The sequence below is a fragment of the Dysidea avara genome, chromosome 3 (assembly GCF_963678975.1).
Source record: "Dysidea avara chromosome 3, odDysAvar1.4, whole genome shotgun sequence".
NCBI lineage: Eukaryota > Metazoa > Porifera > Demospongiae > Dictyoceratida > Dysideidae > Dysidea > Dysidea avara.
The window spans coordinates 15,720,702-15,741,553 of NC_089274.1; the positions used below are offsets into that span (position 1 = coordinate 15,720,702).

Consider the following 20,852-nt stretch of genomic DNA (forward strand, 5'->3'; position numbering starts at 1 on the left):
AGTTGCTAAATTTTGACTATACCACAAAAGCAACTGCATGATCATTAGATTTTAGAAACTTACATAACAGCAGTAGCTTTACTATAACAACTTATATGCATGCAGTAATCACATGAGCCGGGCTTTGCTTTATGGGATGTATGTTTGTGATTTTACTTTTGTCATATTATTTTTGTGAATCTTGTATTATATAATGCATACATGACATCACAACCTATTCTATAGCTATGGCACGTCCAGTGGTCATACATGTATTATGTAAACAAACCAGTGGGATTTGTTGTAGATTTGTATTTCATTGACTATAATAAGTTGATTTCCTTCCTGTGATGCATGCATGGAGATAGTATGTAATAAAATTTTTGTCAACATGCAGTTGTAAAGTCTTTGTGAAGTATTTCCACAACATAAGTTTATTATGCACTAGCATACAAATTTGAAAGCCCATAATTCCTTCATTGTATATACACTAAGGAAAATGGAGAACTACGCCAGCTTGAAGATGTGTTTATATAAACCAAATTTTGAGTCCAGTAGTCCAGTCTGGTGAATAGCAACACCATTTCTGAACTATAGACATAAAATAGCATCCACTAAAAATCATGATGATGACATTAACTAGTATGTAAATGTAATCACCATGCATCAAGTGCTAGGCTGTGTACTGTCTAGAGCTCGATCTAGAGACTGGGCCTGTGAGACTGCTATGTGTGTCACCACTATAGCTAGGCAGTGAGTGCTACATTATCTATTTTTACAGTAATGCTTCCTCAAATACAGACATTAGTACAACAACAATTAATTACAGTTATGTAATTTTGCAGCATCCTCATGATATCTCGACATTTGATCAGTGCATGGTACCAGTCAGCAAAGGAGCAGATATGTTCCAGCTGTGTAAAAATCGATATAGCTACAGCGGTCTATGCTAGCCAATTTGGCATGACTGTTGCCAAGAACAGGTATTGAATTTTTAATTTGATTTAGGCCATACCTATTTGAAAAGTTGTTGCTCGGATTATTTTTACAACAAAATGGGTCGGTCGGTAGGCAAAAAAAAAAATAAAAACACTGAGCTATAGACATAAATAGCTATAGTTTCTGTTGTAGCTACTGTAGCTAGATTTATTTTTAAACTATAGCTAACTATAGTTTAGCTATAGTTACATGTTTCAAATTTAAAACATTTTTACACTGGCTGCACTGTATGGGGTGCCATTTGTGCCAAAATAGTACAAAAACACCTTATTTATAAACTATAACCATACTTTATAAATCAATACACTACTTTATAAAGTATAGACATATACTTTATAAATCATAGACATACTTTATAAATCATAGACATATACTTTATAAATCATACTTATACTTTACAAATCATGCATATACTTTACAAATCATGCATATCTATATATATAAAGCTGAAAAGCTGTCTGTCTGTCTGTCTGTCTGACGGTCACGCTGCTTACTCACCAGACTTGGCGCGAATCTACATAGTCTGTGCTGATAATGAAGCGCTCATCATCCGCCTACTCTAAGATTGTTATCACGAGTTCACGCGTGCTTCCGTTCGGTCTCTACAGCGCGTAGAAGGCCAAGGTGTAGAGAAAACTTGAGCAACATTCCTTCGAAAACCACAGCACATACTGTTCAAGTGGTAGAACGCCTGACTAGCGTGTAAGAGGTCGTGGGTTCAAATCCACGTGTTGACAGATTTTTTTCTTTCTACTCAGTACCTTTTTGTGAACACCTTTTTAAAACACGACTTTTAGCTCATCATATCTTGGCATGCAAAGCACGTATCGAGGCGGGACTTTAGCGAAATTAAACGCCCATCATCTGGCAACTCGAGTGTTGTTGTAGCAAATCAATACGTGCTTTTGTTCGCTCTTAATAGGGCGATGAAGGCACTGGTGTAGGGAAGGATCACTGAAAAGTTGAGCTACATTTCTGTCAAAACCACAGATAAACAACTGTGGCGATTTGTGCACCTCCCTCTGCCTTAACCCCAAGTTATTATAACCAGCCAGGGTTCACATAACTTTTTTTTTTCACTTTAGGGACCTTTTTGATGCACCTTTTTGTTCTATCTGTTCCATGCAAGTCTTCATCTATAAACTCTTATACTCAGTTTTTCAACACTGGCACTTAACTGCCTCACATCATAGGGACTCTTATAGCACTTTTGGGATAGGGCAGGCAAATTGCCAACACATTTGTCCATCTGTGTGTTGGTCCAGTGTGTTGTATTAGAGTAGGTAAAAGCTTCTTTCACCAGTATCCAGAATATCTACATCTTTGTTTTAAGCACATAGGTGTGCACTGACATGCAAAACTGTTTGTTCAGATTTACCTCATTACTGCTGTAGTAAATAGGCAGCTTGCATGATTGGACAAATACTACTGTGCATATGAAAAATGATAATACTGGAACCATGCAGATCTATAGTTTACACCGAGGAACTGCATCTGACCTGGCACAACTGTTTCATTATAATCCTGCTTACATGCTTTCACTCTAATGATTCATACATTACCTTAATGGTCGATTACACTGCAGGTGTTTCAAAACTGGGTTTTTGTATGGCAAGAGGTATATGACAACATCAGAACTGAAAGTACATAGCATAGGACAAGTTCTGAACCTTTGCTTGCCATGCAGTAACTATAACTGCAAATTGTGTTGGCTTTAAATTATGCCTAAGTTCATTTCTCTTTGTGACAGTTGGTAAGGTAAACATCATAATGTAGAAACTGAAACTGTACCATGTGTACACAACCTGTATGTAATGTAGGGTATATACTGTATACAATTGCCTTAGCTCGCATGCAGTTTAACTAATTAGCCTTGCATGCTCATTATTTCACTATAAATTATTATGTACTGCATAAGGATCATGTACTTCAAAGCACTATCGACATGCATGCTACACAGCAAATATAGGACACTAATATTTATGCTTGGTTCCGAATATATTAATTATTGTTGCAATAGTTGTCATGTAAAGCAGCAAAGGTTTCATTTGTTCTATACAGCACGATGAAGTCACTGGTAGGAAAGATGCATTGAATAATTAAACTACATTCCTGTCAAAACCACAAACAATAAACTTTAGTGTTTTGCATCATTAATGACATAAGGAAATCTCATGCTCTTTAAAAAATGTGACATCACCATGTGCTCTACATAGCTACATGAGCAGTGCTGGTGTTTAATGCTTGGTCCCTCTTCCTGGCATTAAAATGTTTAATGTGGAGATGGTCCTGCACATAGGGCAGGTACCAATGCTAGTACTTTATAAACCATACACGTAATTTGTAAACTATTAACATACTTTATAAACATGATTTATTAGGCATTTAGTATTTCCACAAACACATGATATTATCGTTTGGTAATGATTGTCAATTATCGAACCTTTCTGCACGTGTAGAATAAATCCTCGCACGTGCAACCGAAAGCAGGATGGTGGATGTCATACCGGGTTATCACAAGCTTTGGAACAAGCGTTTTAACATTTGCTGGGGCAATAGCACAGAACCAAGTACAAAACGTATGGATCTAGCATACAACAGTGTGGCTTCCTCCGTAAGCATCCATGTGATGCCACCAGTTGTTGCGAGACTTGGACATCTCAACAAGGTATCTATTGCCTGTGGTGTAGTATTGATGTTTAATTTCAACTCAAATAAACAAAGCATTGACTGACTTTCAAGGTGGCTGGAACTCTGACACTCTGCGGTCAACTGAGGGTGACATGACTCCCATGCAATTGTACCTAGATGATTTACAGGCCACTGAGTGCAGTATCATGCCTCAAAAAGTAATCTGGATTAACAAGCAGACTACAAGATTTAATGCCAGAGGAGACAGACCTTGTAGAGATTGTTGGCATGGTTTTTTGTATGTCCTTTTAGCCACCAACACAACTGTACTGTAAGAAAAATGCAAACAGGTTGTTAATGAGCTTATTACCCTGGAACAGGTTGTACAGATTTTGAAAACAATTTTATGAGCAATGTAAATACTAAGACAACACTAATTTTACAAATCAACAGTAACACATGTCACCTATAATAATATATTGATATTGTATTATATGTCGTAACAATGTGTACAATTTTATATACTTAACACCTAATTTCTATTAAGAAATGTAACTTGTCTTAGAGTATTTCTGTTAAACTTCTCCATACCCCTGTGAGTTGAAGATGTTGAAAGCATTTTTCCAACAGTACAGTAAGTGTCATTAGCAACAGCCATGACATCATGAAATAGGATTCCCAGATCAACTGCTTCTTGTCTTATGAAGCACGCTTTCAATAATTTCTCTACATCAAACGCCTTCTTTGAAAAATGTCACAGGGCATCAGAATACACTTGTGATCTTCTGATATTGATCCTTTGAACATCCTCATTGTTTGAAAATTTTATTGCACGTAACTGATGTTGCTGAATCACATGCTTTATAACAGCACTATCAATAGGCCCTTCTCTGGTTCCCTGATAAGCATATCATTGTATCGGTAGCTATAGAGGTGGCAGCAGTGGTACTGGTGAAAAAGGTGCAAATGGTAACATAGAGGTTGCATTGGTGTTGGAGATTGTGGTATTTGTGATGGGGATTGTGGTGTTGATGCAGAGTAAGTTTCCACAGGACTGTTCACTTCAATATCCCCTTGATCACCCTACATGAAGAATTAATTATGTAATTAGTCTGCAAATTAAATTATATGTGTACACCTCTACCCCTCTTCAGTGGTGTAGTGAAGGTCAGCTTGTGCCCGTATATAAATAATATTGTGCCCAACTGGCTAGAGAAGCGAACCACCTGCTGTGGAGTCCATTAAAAGATGAGCTTTGCAATGGTATAGTTAATGATTTTGCACCAACACCTGTCACTTGCAGGTACAGAAATGAAAAATTGGAATCATTTTGCATTGTTCCTAGAAAAATTGACCAAATTTCACATTCAACATCATTGTCCATCATCTCTGATGTGAGGTGTAGCTTATACCAATTAGACCATTGTTTGCCAAAATAAAAGCATAAAGAGGTAAAAGCATATTAATAATGTATTCAAGTTTGGCTCTGGCTAGTTGTAGACAGTACGTGCATACTCCAAACTACTAATAATGTATGTTACTACTTAGGGCCATTGCAGAAAGACTTGAAAAGTAGTCAAATGTTTGTGTACAAGAACTCCACAATCAGCCATGCCAAAATGGTCCATATCTTCTATTGCGAACTGCGATGGCCCTTGCCCAAAGCTCATCGAAAATTATCTATTTGGATACTCTACTACATCTTTCATTAGAGAACAGCCATTGATTTTTAAAAATATTTTCAATTCCGAGTCAATATGTTAGCCACAAGGTCACATTCTTTGACTTTGAACCTAGTGCCATTAGCTATTAACGCATTTAGGCCACACACTCCTTTTTTGTGGTTGCACCAATGTTATGGAACTCTATACCATTGGCAGTTTTGTCTCAGCTAACTGCAGGAAGTTTTACGTATAGGCTTAAGTATTTAGTTTGTAATTGTGTGGTCTTTTGTGTGATTGTTAAATATAGCTAGTTAGCGTAAGTAGTTTAATTTTGTTTTGTATTTGTGTCTAATAATAATTATATAATTGTACCTAATACTGTAGTTTCCTTTTTTCTTGGGCACATCATCTGTGCTGATTGCCCAGTAACAGGGATGTACCGAGGGGGTTTCAGGAAACCCCTTTGGATTTTACACAGTACTTGAAAGATAAAAGAAATTGAAACTTCAGGTTTCCAGAATGTGGAATCTATCATGGAACAGGACTTTTACATAGTTAAATAATAGTTTCTAACATGATGGCAACACCTGCAGCATTGTTCTGAATTATGATTTTGGTGAAAAGATTGAGATACTCTAATAAAGCAGTCAGATAATATAAACTACTCTAATGTAACAGTCACTTAGCTGTAGGGGAAACCCTTTTTCAAAATTACTGCGTATGCCCCTGCAGTAATCATAAACAGATAAATTGTATGTGTGTATGTATGTTCTGTGTTGGGGACCACCTTGTACAGGCTAGCCTTTTGTGTTAGCTACCCTTCTTCAGAGAAATAGAGCACGCTTCTTTTACCCCTACTACTGGGGAATGGGAAAAGAAGCCATAGTTTTCTATAGATGTTTGGTTGACCTACTGTTTCATTGAGATTCAACTGCATACAGCTGTACTCTGGCCTGCACACTGTCCTTTTCTCTGTTGCCCTCAACAACAGTGTATATCAGTGGTAGTAGGTCCATCTTGCTACGATCTGCTAACATCTCTCCAGAGATGGGCCACTGTGATGAAAACAGGGACTACTGAGTCCAACCTTCTGTCTCTTAGTTGTCCAGCACATGCCAACTAGTGCTGGGGATGGTGGCAAGGGCAGTCCATCTAGCCCGGAAATAACAATAAAAAACAATAATACTATAAGTAACACTTCAAGTTATATTCCATTCACCCCAATTCGGGTTAGTTAATTAACTTGCCTCAAGCAGGCAACTCCGAAAGTAGCTAACACATGTAACAACTTGGTTAAATACCTTGTTGAAGAAGCAATAAGAGCCGGAGAGAAAGTGGTTGTGGAAGCGTCGGAAGCAACTCAGCATGGCCGAGTGAGGTGGCTGATCTCAGAGCCAAGATTGACTGTTGGACCATGGGTCCAGTCAGTCTGTGGTACACATTGCCGTGACGTAGTTGGTTCTGCGCTATATAGCCCCAGCGAATGGTAAAAACACTTGTTCCAAAACTTGTGTGACCAGGTAAGACCCACTTTAAAAGCTGCACGTGCGAAGATTTATTCTACACGTGCGCGAAATTACTTTATCGATTACTGACAATCGTTACCAAACGATAATATCATGTGTTCGTGATTGCTTATTGAAATGCTAAATGCATAATAAATCATGTTTATAATAATTTACAAATTACGTGTATGGTTTATAAAGTATATGTATGAGAGAGAACCATCACTAATAATTGATGAGAAAACATGCATGATTACAAACAAATTATATATTATGTGTTATGTGTCCTCGGACAACATGCGACCACATGTCTGACCAACAGTGGACAGCAGTGGGCATGGCAAGGAAAAAAAAATTATATTTAAGTACAAAACTAAAGTTACAGCTTAAATTATATACAGATTAAAAACAGTCCGGGTTGATTGTCCATTCTTTAGAGTTCCTACCATAAAATATTCTCTGTGAAGCAGAAATTGAGGCACTGGCCATCTTGAACAAAAGATTTCTAGCACTTCCCTTGGAAAATAGGGATACTTGCTGGGTAAAATTTATCACATCCTTAATTGCAGCAATAGAACTAGGTTGAAAATGGCCCAAAACACTGACTTCCACAGTTCTGTAGCAGTGAGGAATCTTCAAACGATCCAATTCAGCCAAAAGCTGTACATACTCAGGTTTATAAAGTTTGCGGTTGTGTGCAGACTCCAAATGATGTATTGAGTCCAATGGACATGTAAGCTCTATAATGCCCATCGATGCAGAGTGTCTGTTATAGATGACAACATCGGGTCTGTAAGGAGTGACTAAGACATTGGAGGGGATGGTTTCAGGAGGAGAGTCATTAAAACGATGTCCCTGCAGGTCCGCATAGACACTGACCATCTGGCAATCAGAAAAGAGAGTAATTAACTGAGAAATTAAAGTGAACAGTACTTGATTATGTCTATAGGTGTACCTTTGTTGGGATAGTGCTATTGGGCAACCACCTAAAATATGAGCGGTAGTTGGCCGGTTAGAGTCACAAAGGGTACACTTGGCACCACACTGTATGTGCCAGCGACGCAGGTTAACAGCAGTAGGCAGAGTGTCCGAGGATGCTCTCAACAAGAAAGAAAGTTGCCCAGGGTGAAATCCAGTCATTAACTTATTCCATGTTCTGCAGCTAGTTTCTAACCTAGCAGAATCCAAAAATTTGCATTGCACAGTGAGTTGATTGAGATGGGCTTCACTGTCAGAAGTAATTTTACTAGTCAAATCATCCTTAGCTCTCTTGTAAAGAGACCGTGCTGATGGCATATCGGACAATTGGCTTTGGGCAGCCGACAATATGGAATAATCTTGATTCTGGAACTGCAGAAAATCATTACCAAGATGGAGATGCAAGCCCAATTCCTGCAGCTGAGGATCAGATGATGCACAGATACATGAAAGCAAACTAAGTTTTGCCTCTCTTGACACACAAGAGACACTGGGGCAACAAATTCCCGGATAGTATAGGATTACCCGAGTAGCATTCCTTGGAAGCTGTAACCATTTCTTAAGATAACGACTGACCATAGATTCGAGTTGTTTAATAGTATGGTTAGTGATTGCATCAACACATAGATGGAATCTTAACAGTGACAAGATGTAATTCCTATAAATCCAGAGCTTATACTCTCCCCTAACAGGAAGAGAATCAGTAGCTGTTAGTAAACCAGATAGACGAGAAGTCATATTCTTGTTTGCAATAGATTTGGTAGCTGACAAAGACACATCAATTAGTTTTCCCAGAAATTTTGTGCCACCCTCAGTAATCAATTTTGTGGTCCCACCTGATAACGGAATTCTCTGTGACAAATGTTTAGAGCCATCAAATAGAAATGAAACGCACTTTGAAGGCTTAAGTGTTAGATCCAAGTCTGCAGCTTTCTTGTCAATCTCTTGGAGCACAGAAGAATGGGTTTCCAAATTGGTGGAAATCAAGGTAGCATCATCGGCATAACCCTTCACTGAATGGGCAATTGAATCGACAAATTTTGGAGAAGATTTCCAACTGGATTTAACAGTGGCAGGTTTATCAGTAAGAGGCACAAACCTCTTTGCCCTCTTACCACAAGGTTTCCAGTCCACCTGGTGGAGGTCAACTTCTTCAAATACCATTGTATCTATGTCTTCCTTGTACACAAGTTTACAGAAACCATTAAACAGATACTTGTCAATATGAGCTTTATACCAACCAGGTTCTTCATCACCACTCTCGGACCATTTAATGTATACAAAAGAACCAACAGGTGGTAGGCTATCACAATTAGGCACAGGAAGTTGAAATGTGTAGCCACATGGATTATTCAAAGAGTCTGCCAACTGTAGAAGTGGATTAAATACCAACAAAAATATCATAGGGGAGAGAGTATCTCCTTGAAATACTCCTCGTTGAAATGGTATCATAGCTGTCTCCCAGTGATCACTTGTAATTGTAACTGACAACTGTGAATAAAATGAAAAAACATAATTGAAAAAGGAGGAAGGTACTTTGACTGCCCTTAACATGTCAAAAATAAGATGGTGTGAAACAGAGCCGAAAGCATTCTTGAGGTCAATAAAAGTTACCATCAAAGGCTTTTTGTTTGACAGAGCATCTTGCATAATTGCTGATAAAGAGTAAATGTGTTCAAATACACCCGGCATGCCTGACACAAATCCTTTCTGTATGGTTTATAAAGTATATGCATGATTTGTAAAGTATAAGCATAGATAATAGAGGGCGTAAACGCCCTCTATTATCTCTGGTATAAGTATGATTTATAAAGTATATGTCTATGATTTATAAAGTATGTGTATGATTTATAAAGTATATGTCTATACTTTATAAAGTATGTGTATGATTTATAAAGTATATGTCTATACTTTATAAAGTAGTGTATTGATTTATAAAGTATGGTTATAGTTTATAAATAAGGTGTTTTTGTACTATTTTGGCACAAATGGCACCCCATAGTATGTACTGTCCACAGACATGCATGTCAAATATCTTCTACAAGCCACATGCATAACTACATAAAATAGCTAGTAGCTACATACATGGCAGCACTGAAGTTTCATATCCTAGATTGCCATTGCCATTGCCATACAAGGTGGGGCACTGGATCTATACGCCAATTAACAGACAACATTTATGCCTTTCGAGAACAAACTTTTACTCCTGACTGTTCTATTAGAATATCTCGATCTTTCAGCAACATTAATTTTAGCTCATTAATTTCTAGGTGTCACGTGATGATCAGGTTCTTTTCTTAATTGGTCGGGTCCGAGCAACGACTTTTCAAATAGGTATGCATGGCCTTGGATTTTGGGTCAGTTTTCTCTTTATATATAGAGTTCTAGGTATAGATTTTACGTGTACCGCACGCGAAAAATAAACTGATCTAGCTACGGTAGCTAACTGGCTACAACACCGCCGGATTACTGAGAAATTTCTTGTGAGAGAATAAACGTCTTAATAATTAAGACAAAATATACATTACAAGCATACAGGGGCCTAGACACAGGGGAACCATGTGCTGATGGATCAGTACAGGAGCCCTGGCAAGACTTACATTAACTAAAGGTACTATACACAAAAAAAAACAAAAAAAAACAACTATATCTACATATATGTAATACTTAAAGTTTACCTAAGGTGGTCTAAAAGATCCCAGCCCGGGGAGGCTCTAGAATTAAAAATTCTGTAAGAACAGGACACAGCAATGCGAGCTGCCTGCTCAAACAAGGATCTTACGGTTTTCTTTGGCACTTCACAAGCAGTAGCCATTTGAGCAATTGTTTCTGACAAAAAGTGGCCTAAACAACCAATTTCAATTGGAACAAGATTGACAGTTAACCCAGAAAGCTGGAGGTCATATTGCAGGGAGCTATATCTATCTTCCTTTCTAGCTCTAGCAGCAAGAAGATGTTGCTGGGTATTAGTTGGTACTGTCAATTCGAACAAACAAATGGAATCATTAGAAACCAATACCAAGCCAGGCCTGCTGAGGGTGGAGGACAGATTGGTTGGGATGGTACTAGGGGGGCTGGAATTAGCTAGATAACCTGGAAGGTCAGCGTAAAGTTTGAATGTTTCAGGTAAATGCTGTTGGAGCCCATGAACAAGGACCTGTAAAACTGAATCATGTCTCCAGGTATACCTGCCTTGATCTAGAGCAGCAGGACAGCCAGTCAAAATATGGTTTGTTGTGGGTTGAGGAGCTTGACAAAGGGCACATCTAGGGTTGTTCCATCTGGCCAGGTTCATAGGGGTTGGTAGAGTGTCACAACCAGCACGTAGCAGGAAGGACAGCTGTTTTTCAGGGAGGCCATACATCAATCTCTTCCACAGAGGGCAAGCTTGCTCCAGAGTTACAATATCTAAAAATTTATTTTGAACAATTAATGGTTCCAGTTTTGATTTCCAATATTCAATGTGAGCAGAACGTAAGTTGTGGCAAGCATGGTTCTTGAAAGTTGCAGAGTGAATGTTGGCAACTGAAGCCTTAGCAGCAGATAAACAGTCAAGGACAGTGGAAGAGATATCGGATCTGTTAGCTAAAATAGAATGTCGCAGCTCTATAATCAGTGGATCAACTGACCATTCAATGGCCAGAATGTATGAAAGTTTGGCTGATTGCTTCAGGTGTGGTAAAAAGGGGAGATCCAACACATCCGGGTGGAAAACAGTTCCAGGAGTACAATTTCTGGGGAGGTTCAACCAATTTTTCACAATTTCAATACTGATGACTGTGCTGAAATAATAGAAGACATGGTAAGCCTCTCAACAGCTAAATGAAAATGTAGAACAGAAGACACAAAGTTTTTTAAGATCCATATCTTATATTGCTTCAGGTGTGGTAAAAAGGGGAGATCCAACACATCCGGGTGGAAAACAGTTCCAGGAGTACAATTTCTGGGGAGGTTCAACCAATTTTTCACAATTTCAATACTGATGACTGTGCTGAAATAATAGAAGACATGGTAAGCCTCTCAACAGCTAAATGAAAATGTAGAACAGAAGACACAAAGTTTTTTAAGATCCATATCTTATATTCTCCCCGAACAGAACACTTATCGATGGATTGTAAAAATTGTAAAATTTGTTGCTTCATGTTAGCAGAAGCTACCGATCGAGCAATAGTTGGAGAAACACCAATAGTGCGACCCAGAAACTTAGTACAATCCACATTACAGATATTAATGGTATTCCCAGCCGCCATTGAAAACTACAGTAGAGGAAAGCATACGATGACCATTAAAGTAAAGGGAAATACACTTGTTTTAATCGAAGAGGCGGTCACGCAGGTACTAAACCCTACCCGACGTTGTTTCACTTCAGTGAACGGAAGAGAGCTAGTAGAAAACATCCTCTACCATCCGCCTTCTGCCAGGAGTTTCATCAATATAGTTTCATTAAGCTTATAGCGCCTAATGATCGATCTCATTTCTAACAACAGTAAGCCCGTGCGCGTTCAATGGGTTCAGAAGACGAAGAGCTGTTGAGTAAATCTCGCCAAAGGAGGAAGCTGGCATGGGCTCCACCATGTTGGTACATCAACTGCTTGCCTTGTATCAAAGCACGATATGTGATCGCTGTCATGCTTTCTCTGGGATATGGCATCGTGTATGCACTTCGGGTAAACCTGAGTGTAACCATTGTGCAGATGACTGCTAAGCATCCCCGTCATCATCAAAGGTATAGTAAATGTTAATCTAAATCTGAAGTTATAGCTATAATTTTTTTTTTCATTTTAGAAGTTTTGATTGGTCAGACTCAGAGGAAGGTAATAAATTAAACCCACAAGTGGCAGTTTACACCCTTCACATGTCACATCTGCCGTCATGTTGAGGGGGCTTGTGATCAAACTTCAGTGTTTGTATTTTGCTTTTGTTGCTGTACTGTTATTGACTTAGTGTTGTGGTTTGGGAAATACCCTTGTGCAGGCTCTAGCTGCCTTTTGTCACCCAGTCAGATGACAATCAGTTACTGATGAGTTTATAAACCTCACAGTGTAAACCCATCAAACATCTGGGATCCAATCTTCTCCTGACCAGCTAAGTTGTGGGTTGATTGGGAGCACATTATGTTCTCTTCATGTGTGGTTCTGTGCTGACGGTATAGAAGTTAATCCACGAGGTTTAATCTGGGAATTGACATTCATATAACAATTTTACATGCTTCATTAGTGTAAGATTCCTGGGCATCAGATGTAGTTCACTTGTGCTAATAATGACTTGTATCCAAATTTGTTCAGCAACACATGGCATCTCCTTTAACTGGTATCATAATCTTATGTTTCCACTGTTTTACAGGTTGGGTTTTGGCTAGTTTCTTCTATGGTTACATATTCACTCAACTTCCTGGAGGATGGATGGCTACTAAATTTGGCGGCAAATATGTGTTTGGTATTGGTGTACTGGTGACATCATTACTTACCCTAATCACACCACAAATGGCCTACCTCAATATCTGGGCACTAGTTGCTTGTCGATTTGTAATAGGTATATTTGAGGTGAGGTGTTCTTTGCGACGTTCTCTTAATTACATGCTGAAAATCTATAGGGACTGACATTTCCATCATGGAATGCAATGCTTGGGAAATGGGCACCACCACTGGAGAGAAGTGTGATGGCAACTATAGTGGTTACAGGTATTATATTGTTTCTGCCAGAATAGAATTTATTCAGAAAGTTTTTTAAGTCTACATACATCATTACATAATTAAGGCCACACCTAATGTAAATTATTTCACATATGGATATAAGGTAAGTCAGTTTAAAAATGAAGGTGATATATCTATACCGTGTACTTCGATGATAAAACTTATTTGTTCAGGTCCTAACGTTGGTAACATCATTTCTTTTCCACTGTCTGGAATACTATGTGACACTATGGGATGGCCATGGGTATTCTATTTATTTGGTGAGTGTCAAACTGGCAGAAGTAGTATTTTTGTTTCACATTTAATGTGCTACTGTAGGTTCTGTTGGAGTTGTTTGGTTTGTGGCCTGGCTCTTTCTAGGATTTGATACTCCTGCCAGCCATCCACGAATTTCTCTACAAGAACAGCAGTATATAGAGTCAACCATTGAAACAGAATTGATGCTGAAAAAGAGCACTCTTTCAAAGGTGACTTAAATTGTGGTTGTGTCTGCTAGTTTAACTGGATTCTATGCAGGACTTGCCGCCACCCTGGACAGCGATTTTCACATCACGACCATTTTGGGGTATTCTAATCGGCCACTTTAGCACAACATGGGGCTTCTACACTATTCTTGTCTGCCTGCCAACTTTCCTTAACCAAACACTCTGTCTTGACATTGCAACGGTTTGTAGTATGTTTATACACTAGTATTTTAAATAATTGTTAATTTAAAAATGAAGTGGGGATCGTTGCAATAAAAAGTAGTGGAACAAGACATGAATGATGGTATTACAGCATAGCTCGGTGGGAAAGTCCCTACTTTGGCACATTAGCTATAATTTTGTTCAATGCCAAAGTAGAATACCCATGGCTATCCCACAAAATTATAGCTAAAGTGCCAAAGTAGGGACTTTCCGACTGAACTATGCTGTAATACCATCATTCATTTCTTGTTTCACTACTTTTTATTGCATAGATCCCTACTTCATTTTTAAATTAACAACTTTTAAAATACTAATTTGTTTTTTTGTTGTAGCACAGCTAGCTAGCTACAGTGTAACTTGTGACTGTTCTATTAGAATATCATACATGACTGTTGTATTAGAGTGACTGTTGTATTAGAGTATCTTGAGTCAACAAAAAGGTGCTAAACCAATAAGGGGTGAAGTCGTCATCTTGTTTACTGTTAAGTAAATAGCTAGATTGTTAAGAGGTGTGATCTCTGCACTGTTTCACCATTAGTTCTCGTAGATCTTTATTTGATGGGTGTGGTCGCGAACCTATCATGAACAGGATCCCAATTGCGAAGTTGCAGATATCTAGCTAGTATGCTGTATAAGCCTAAATATTTAGAGGGGAAAAATTTTTGCTGTTTTTTTTTTCTTTGCAGTTTTGGGGGTTATCAGTGGAAATTTTATCCTTGAAAATAGTCTAATATATTTTTGGAAGTGTTTACAAATCCGCAAAAAAAAATATTTTTAACAACATTGCTCAACCTCGAAAAATTTGTCCCTCGAAATATTTAGGCTATATGGTACCTTTTATAGTAGTGCCAGAACTGAAGCACTTCTGAAATCCAGCTCTGAAATAGTTTTGTGGCATCTAAATATGCTGCTGAAAGAAAATGTTGATACAGAAAATTAACGCCTCGATATGGTTTCATTGGATGAAGAAGACAAGCAGCCTGATTGAAGATAAAAGAAACAACAAGGCTCATAGGGCCTACACTCATTAGAACCCCAAAAGGCACAATCCACCGGTGAGTTTATTATTGTGGAATAAAATGGTGGCCATGCGCTGCTTCATTTGGCCTCTAGGCTTGTGACTGTGCTCAGTCAGTAAGTGAGTGAGTGTGTGAGTGAGACAGACCAAATTTCAAATTTTAGTGATTTTTTTTTTAAATTCTATATCCGGTCACCAGTAAGTCTTTTCTTGTTTTTCATGATGTATTTCATGTTAGATGGACTAATATCATTCCATAAAGGTGATTTTCATGGCGTAAGATGTCTCTAGGATGATTTTTGAAGGCAGAATTTTAGGCGGCACGTGTCATTCAGGGGATCCCTACTTAAACAGTACTATTGTACTGTTTGATACCGCACACGAACTGTACACACTACACACATGCAGAAAGCTACATATTGATACAAGGAAGTATATAGTATAGGTTGTTTGTATAAGAATGTCAATGTTATTACATCCAGAATGGGTTCTACTCAGCAATACCATATGTGAGCCTTGCAATAGTGACATTTTCTTGGGGACAAGTGACAGATCTGTTGAGGAAACGTAAACTAGTCACCACAACTGTGATCAGGAAGATTAATACTACAGTAGGTGAGTAAGTTGCTGTGTTAGAAGGCATATTGTGGCAATGGAAACAAATGTATAGTATGACCACTGTTTTAGCAGCCTGTAATTGCTGCCAAAGCTAAGTGTTCTTTATTTGGTACCAGATATACTGTAGCTAAAATTATATTATATTAAAGATGGTATTAGAATTACCATTGTGGTGATATTACAGTTTGTATAAACAAGATTGTCTTTTTGCCACATACAGGTTCGTTCCTATCAGCCGTATTTTTGCTTTTGTGTGGTTACTATGGAGATTCAACTGGAGTGGCAATAACATTCTTGGCCATCTCTGTTGGGAGTTATGGGTTTGCGGTAGCTGGTGTGAGCATAAACTCTTTAGATATTGCTCCAAAATATGCTGGTGTTTTGATGGGAATTGCCAACACATTGGCCACAGTCCCAGGATTTGTTAGTCCACAACTATCCAAGTATATAGCCAGAGATGTGAGTGTGTGTTATGTCCATAAAAATTACATATTTTTACTTGTGCTTTATTTCTGGTGAGGACTGCAGTAATTTTTAATATACTGTAGGACTTCCATTATCTGAACACCTGTATGCCAGTTCAATGATAAAAGTGTTAATTTGTTCAGATAAATGAAGCCCATTCATTAATATACAGAGTTCTGTTCAACTACTCTAATAGAATATACACTACTCTAATAGAACGTTCACCTACTACGAAATGCTCTAATAGAGCAGTCACTTATATTGTTCAGACAATCAAGGTTCTACTTTACCATACAACAGTAAACTTTGATAGAAGGTCATGTCATCAGCTTCAACAAATTAAATATTGATGACAAAAATCACAAAATCATAACACTAAACTCCCACATTTCAGTAAAGGCAGTTAAGGCACTTATTGAGATTTGACGAATCAAAGTTCATATAAATTCATGAATTGCTTTTTTTTTCTTCTACATCAAAGTTTCTTGTTGTGTGATACTGGAGTGATTTTGGAGATGATATCAAAGTCAAACAAAACATCTTATACTAGAACAATTGAGGAAAGTTTTTGTGCTACTGAGGGATCAAGTCACCACCTGGTTTGTATTAATTTTTCTGCATTCAACAGTTTCATGTCAAACCTTTGACTCCCTTACAGGCTTAGCCTTTCTCACAAATAACATTTTCAGTATACATTACCTAGCTTAGAGTAATTGATTTTAAATTTTCTTTAGCCAAGTTTTGAGACATGCAATGACAACTGTGAAGATCCCACATCCATTGATATCTACCGACAAGAATGGAGACTTGTGTTCATTATTGCAGCTGAGATCTACGTGTTTGGAGCTCTTGCATATCTATTACTGGGTAATGGTGAGAAACAATGGTGGGCAGATGGTGTTGAACATGGAGACAACAAAAAAACTGTCCAAATATCTTCATCATCACTATCTTCTGTCCCAAACAGTGTTTCACCTACTGACGTCAATAATAAATTACAAATATGACTGTATATTGAAATGCTAGTCTCAAATATATGAAAAAACATGAATTTTAAACATAACATATATTCCATAGTCCATACATCAACAAAAAATTTTAATGTGCCCAAACATTCCTTCCTATATGTAGTAGTTTTAATAACACTCAGAATTTTGTGTAAATGTACAGCACGGAATAACATTACACCTGCTTTGATAATACCACTGACTGTACAATTTTTTTACACAATGACGAATCTTACCTGCAACAAGAAAAACATGTCAATCCAGTATAACAAGTCAAACTTGTTACGACCTTATCATCCAGGGCTGTACGGATCACCTTGACATTTGGAAAGTACTGAGTGGACATCTGTAGAAGTATGCACATTTAGATATAGTTTGGTCCAGCAATTCCACCATACTGTATGATACAAATATTTAACAATGGAACACATTCATGGTTTCATGGTGTTGTCTTTAGCCATGATTATTTTTAAATGCATGTAGCAACAGTAACAATATAAAGATGCTTTTCCTTATGGTAGGCAAACCACAAAAATTTCTTAACACAGATTTGCATTGCTGTATATGTGTATACAAGTTATAGTAACTGATACATATGCTGTTGAATGTTAGTACCAGAGGTATATAAATTGAATGCTTATGAAAATTTCCCAGTAGAACATCTTACTTGAGAGTCTTTATAAAAAACAGTGTATTGGAATCACCTTTGTAATAAGGACAAACGATTACAATCATTTGTCCTTATTATAAAGGTGATTCCAATACACTGTTCTTATAAAGACTCAAGTAAGATTTTCTACTGAGTGTATTCTGTGCAGACTGAGCTACCACAATAACAATATATATTGTTATTGTGGTAGCTCAGTCTACGTGGTCATGCAGTGCATCCATGATGCACAGTTAGCAAGGAAGAGTAGTAGCATGCATGTAGCTATGTTCATATAGAGAAAAGTTGAAGTGTTCATCCATGCTCACATGCATGGTATGTGAGCATGGATGAACAGTTCAAGTTATCTCCTGTGACTGTGGTGGGGATTAGTGGGTGGATTGGAGTGGGCAACCAGGGCCCATGCTCTTGCAAGTGAGGTCAAGCAAATATAATTTATGTGACCCGCTGAGCCAAAATCCTAAGACTCCAATAAAAACACCCAACACTCAAATATCATGTAACTAACTGTTTATACTATATGAAAATAAAATTATTATGTAATAGCATACACTAGCTTGTACACTATTTATGTATTCACTAAAAATTATCGAACAAAGAATTTGTTCTTCCTGCAGATAAAGGATGTACTATAATCTACCCTATGTATAGATGAATTTCATGAGGAAGTTTGCGTTGTCATGCTTATGAAAGTATATAGCATGCATGCAGATGTTGGTAATCAATCTGTTTAGGCTATATAATAAAAAAAGATTCTAGAGTTGGTTAAGTTTTGACTGGATCACATTTACACAGGTAACTGATCATCAGATTTTAGAGATTTACACATCAAGATATTTCACTGTGTATATGTAAGCTATACACAAGTATATATGTGACCCTCCCAGCCTTCAGTTAGTATATTAAATGCCACGTAAAATGTTAGGATACCTACGTAATCTGCAGGATACTTGGTTATGGTCCCAAAGTACCCTTTAGCATGTAAAGCAACCTGCATGAAGATCAGGACACATTTACTCAGGACACTTGGTTGGTCCCAAGGTGTCCTTAATACACAGGTTTTACTGTACATGCATATGTATGCACACAACTGTTTGACTAAACTTACTATCACCACAAGCGCCACAAGGCACAAAGGAGCGTTTAACATCTGTTAATAGTACTGTATGTTGGTGAATTTTTACTGTCACCAGCTTAATGCACAGTGCATTATAAGGATGGTTGTGAATTGCATTAATGTATTAGCATGGTTTCATTGGTTATGACACTTAGCTGGTGTCTTTGTATTCTGAAAGTACAACTCCATAGTGACTTCAGAGCACTTTAAGATGTAGCGTTCTTCATCACTGTATCCACCCCATTGTTACTAGTGGATTTATTTTGACAAAATCATGCTCAATTGTGAAGATTGGCTCACAATTCTATCAAGAAGCCATAACATGCTTTGGACATTGAAGCCAATAAAATGCACCACAAATTAGATCCAATTATTGGTTTGCTGAATAATGTTAATGTAGTGCTGGTTACAAAAAATCACCAAATGTGTGTTTTACTAGTTAACGCTCCTTTGCGTCTTGCGGCGCTTATAGGCTCCTGCCAGAGGTGTAATGTCATGCATAATTTACACATCCTTCACATGCAAGAACATAATAATATTATCAAGAGTTCATAATATAATGAACTCTTGACATTATGAGTAAATGTGTGCATCCAATGATATTCATTGTATACATTTGTTTCACTGTATAATTAGGGAGCTATATATGTTACAAAATATGGTAAACCAGCAGTAGAGTTTGTATGCATGTCATTGGCTATAAGTCTATTATGCACTAGCTCTTAATTCCTTTTATTACATGTGGAGAAAAATTAGCTTGCAGCCAAGATGCATGTGTTCAAAATTTCAGTCCAGTAGTCCAGCCCAGTGAACACCAACCCCAGCTCTAAATTAGACATAGCCTCCACTGGAAATCATGATGATGTGTACAGTGTTAGTAGCTATGTAATCACCACACGTAAGTGCTATGTATCTCATGCACTATCTATAGAGATTGGACCTGTGAGACTAAAGCCGGTTATGCATATGTGCATGTGTCACTTAGTCAGACTAGTCTTGTGTAGCCAGACCCTTTTGTGTAGCCAGACCCTTTTCCTTCTTTTTTCTACCCTAGCACAAACATGTATCATTGATCAGTATTGTTAGACCACAGATGATAGACACCCATAGACATTAGACTACGTACCAGACACAAGCCAATGTTGTAGCTACCTCCTGAGTTTGGATAACTTTAATGCTACTGGCCTCGGCATATTAGTAAGTGAAAGTCAGGTGCTAAATGGTACTTACATGGTTAGTTGTGATGGAGGGGTGAACCAGAGACCTCAACCTGTAAAGTGTATTTGGAGTGAGACAGCCTGAGGTTAAAATGAGTGAGATTTACTTACTTATGCGTGAGGTCTCCTCTGAATAGAAAAGAATTCCTGTAAAAATTGTAAAATTTGTCACTTTAATTGAGAGCTATTTTCGGTTATACTTGTCCATTTTTAGCCATTAGAACACTGTTTAGTGCTTTGCCTGAAGTGAAGTTAATTTATTTAGCTTATAAATTAATTTTCCAGGAATTGCAATGCGTGAGATGGAAACCATGCGTGAGACAACAATCTGATGCGTGTGTTTCACGCGTAATGCGTTAGAGTTGGGTGGAAAATGTTCAGTTGCAATTTGGTGATGGACAATTGCTGATGGGGGAGGACAAATGCTTCCCTATCCCTTCCCCCCTGGCTACTCCACTGACTGTCTGTCCAAATGACCATGATTTCAGCAATATAAGGAAGCGATAAACAACCCACGTACCTTTTGACCTATATTAGAATATGGAAATGTAATTTGGGGACCCCATTATGTATTAGATCAACACAAACTTGAGGGTGTGCAACGGCAT

At 37.8% G+C, this 20,852-nt stretch overlaps 2 protein-coding genes across 3 annotated transcripts; one reads left to right on the forward strand and one right to left on the reverse strand.

The window, feature by feature from the left end:
- Positions 1 to 6,190: 6,190 nt before the first annotated feature.
- LOC136248362 (uncharacterized) lies at positions 6,191 to 9,448 on the reverse strand. The gene is made up of 2 exons (XM_066040148.1): positions 7,385 to 9,448; positions 6,191 to 6,328 (listed from the first exon to the last, which is right to left on the reverse strand). The coding sequence occupies exons 1-2, from the start codon at positions 9,446 to 9,448 to the stop codon at positions 6,191 to 6,193; spliced, it is 2,202 nt and encodes a 733-aa protein (XP_065896220.1).
- Positions 9,449 to 12,217: 2,769 nt separating this feature from the next.
- Positions 12,218 to 17,299, forward strand: LOC136249602 (sialin-like). Of its 2 annotated transcripts, XM_066041665.1 has the most exons (10): positions 12,219 to 12,482; positions 12,542 to 12,570; positions 13,100 to 13,299; positions 13,350 to 13,437; positions 13,623 to 13,709; positions 13,768 to 13,916; positions 13,966 to 14,115; positions 15,636 to 15,768; positions 15,992 to 16,230; positions 16,971 to 17,299. In XM_066041665.1, the coding sequence occupies exons 1-10, from the start codon at positions 12,262 to 12,264 to the stop codon at positions 17,241 to 17,243; spliced, it is 1,569 nt and encodes a 522-aa protein (XP_065897737.1). In that variant the 5' UTR covers positions 12,219 to 12,261; the 3' UTR covers positions 17,244 to 17,299. The 2 variants fall into 2 exon arrangements, with proteins under 2 accessions (XP_065897738.1, XP_065897737.1); XM_066041666.1 differs by lacking the exon at positions 13,966 to 14,115 and having other exon boundaries at positions 12,218 to 12,482.
- Positions 17,300 to 20,852: the final 3,553 nt, after the last annotated feature.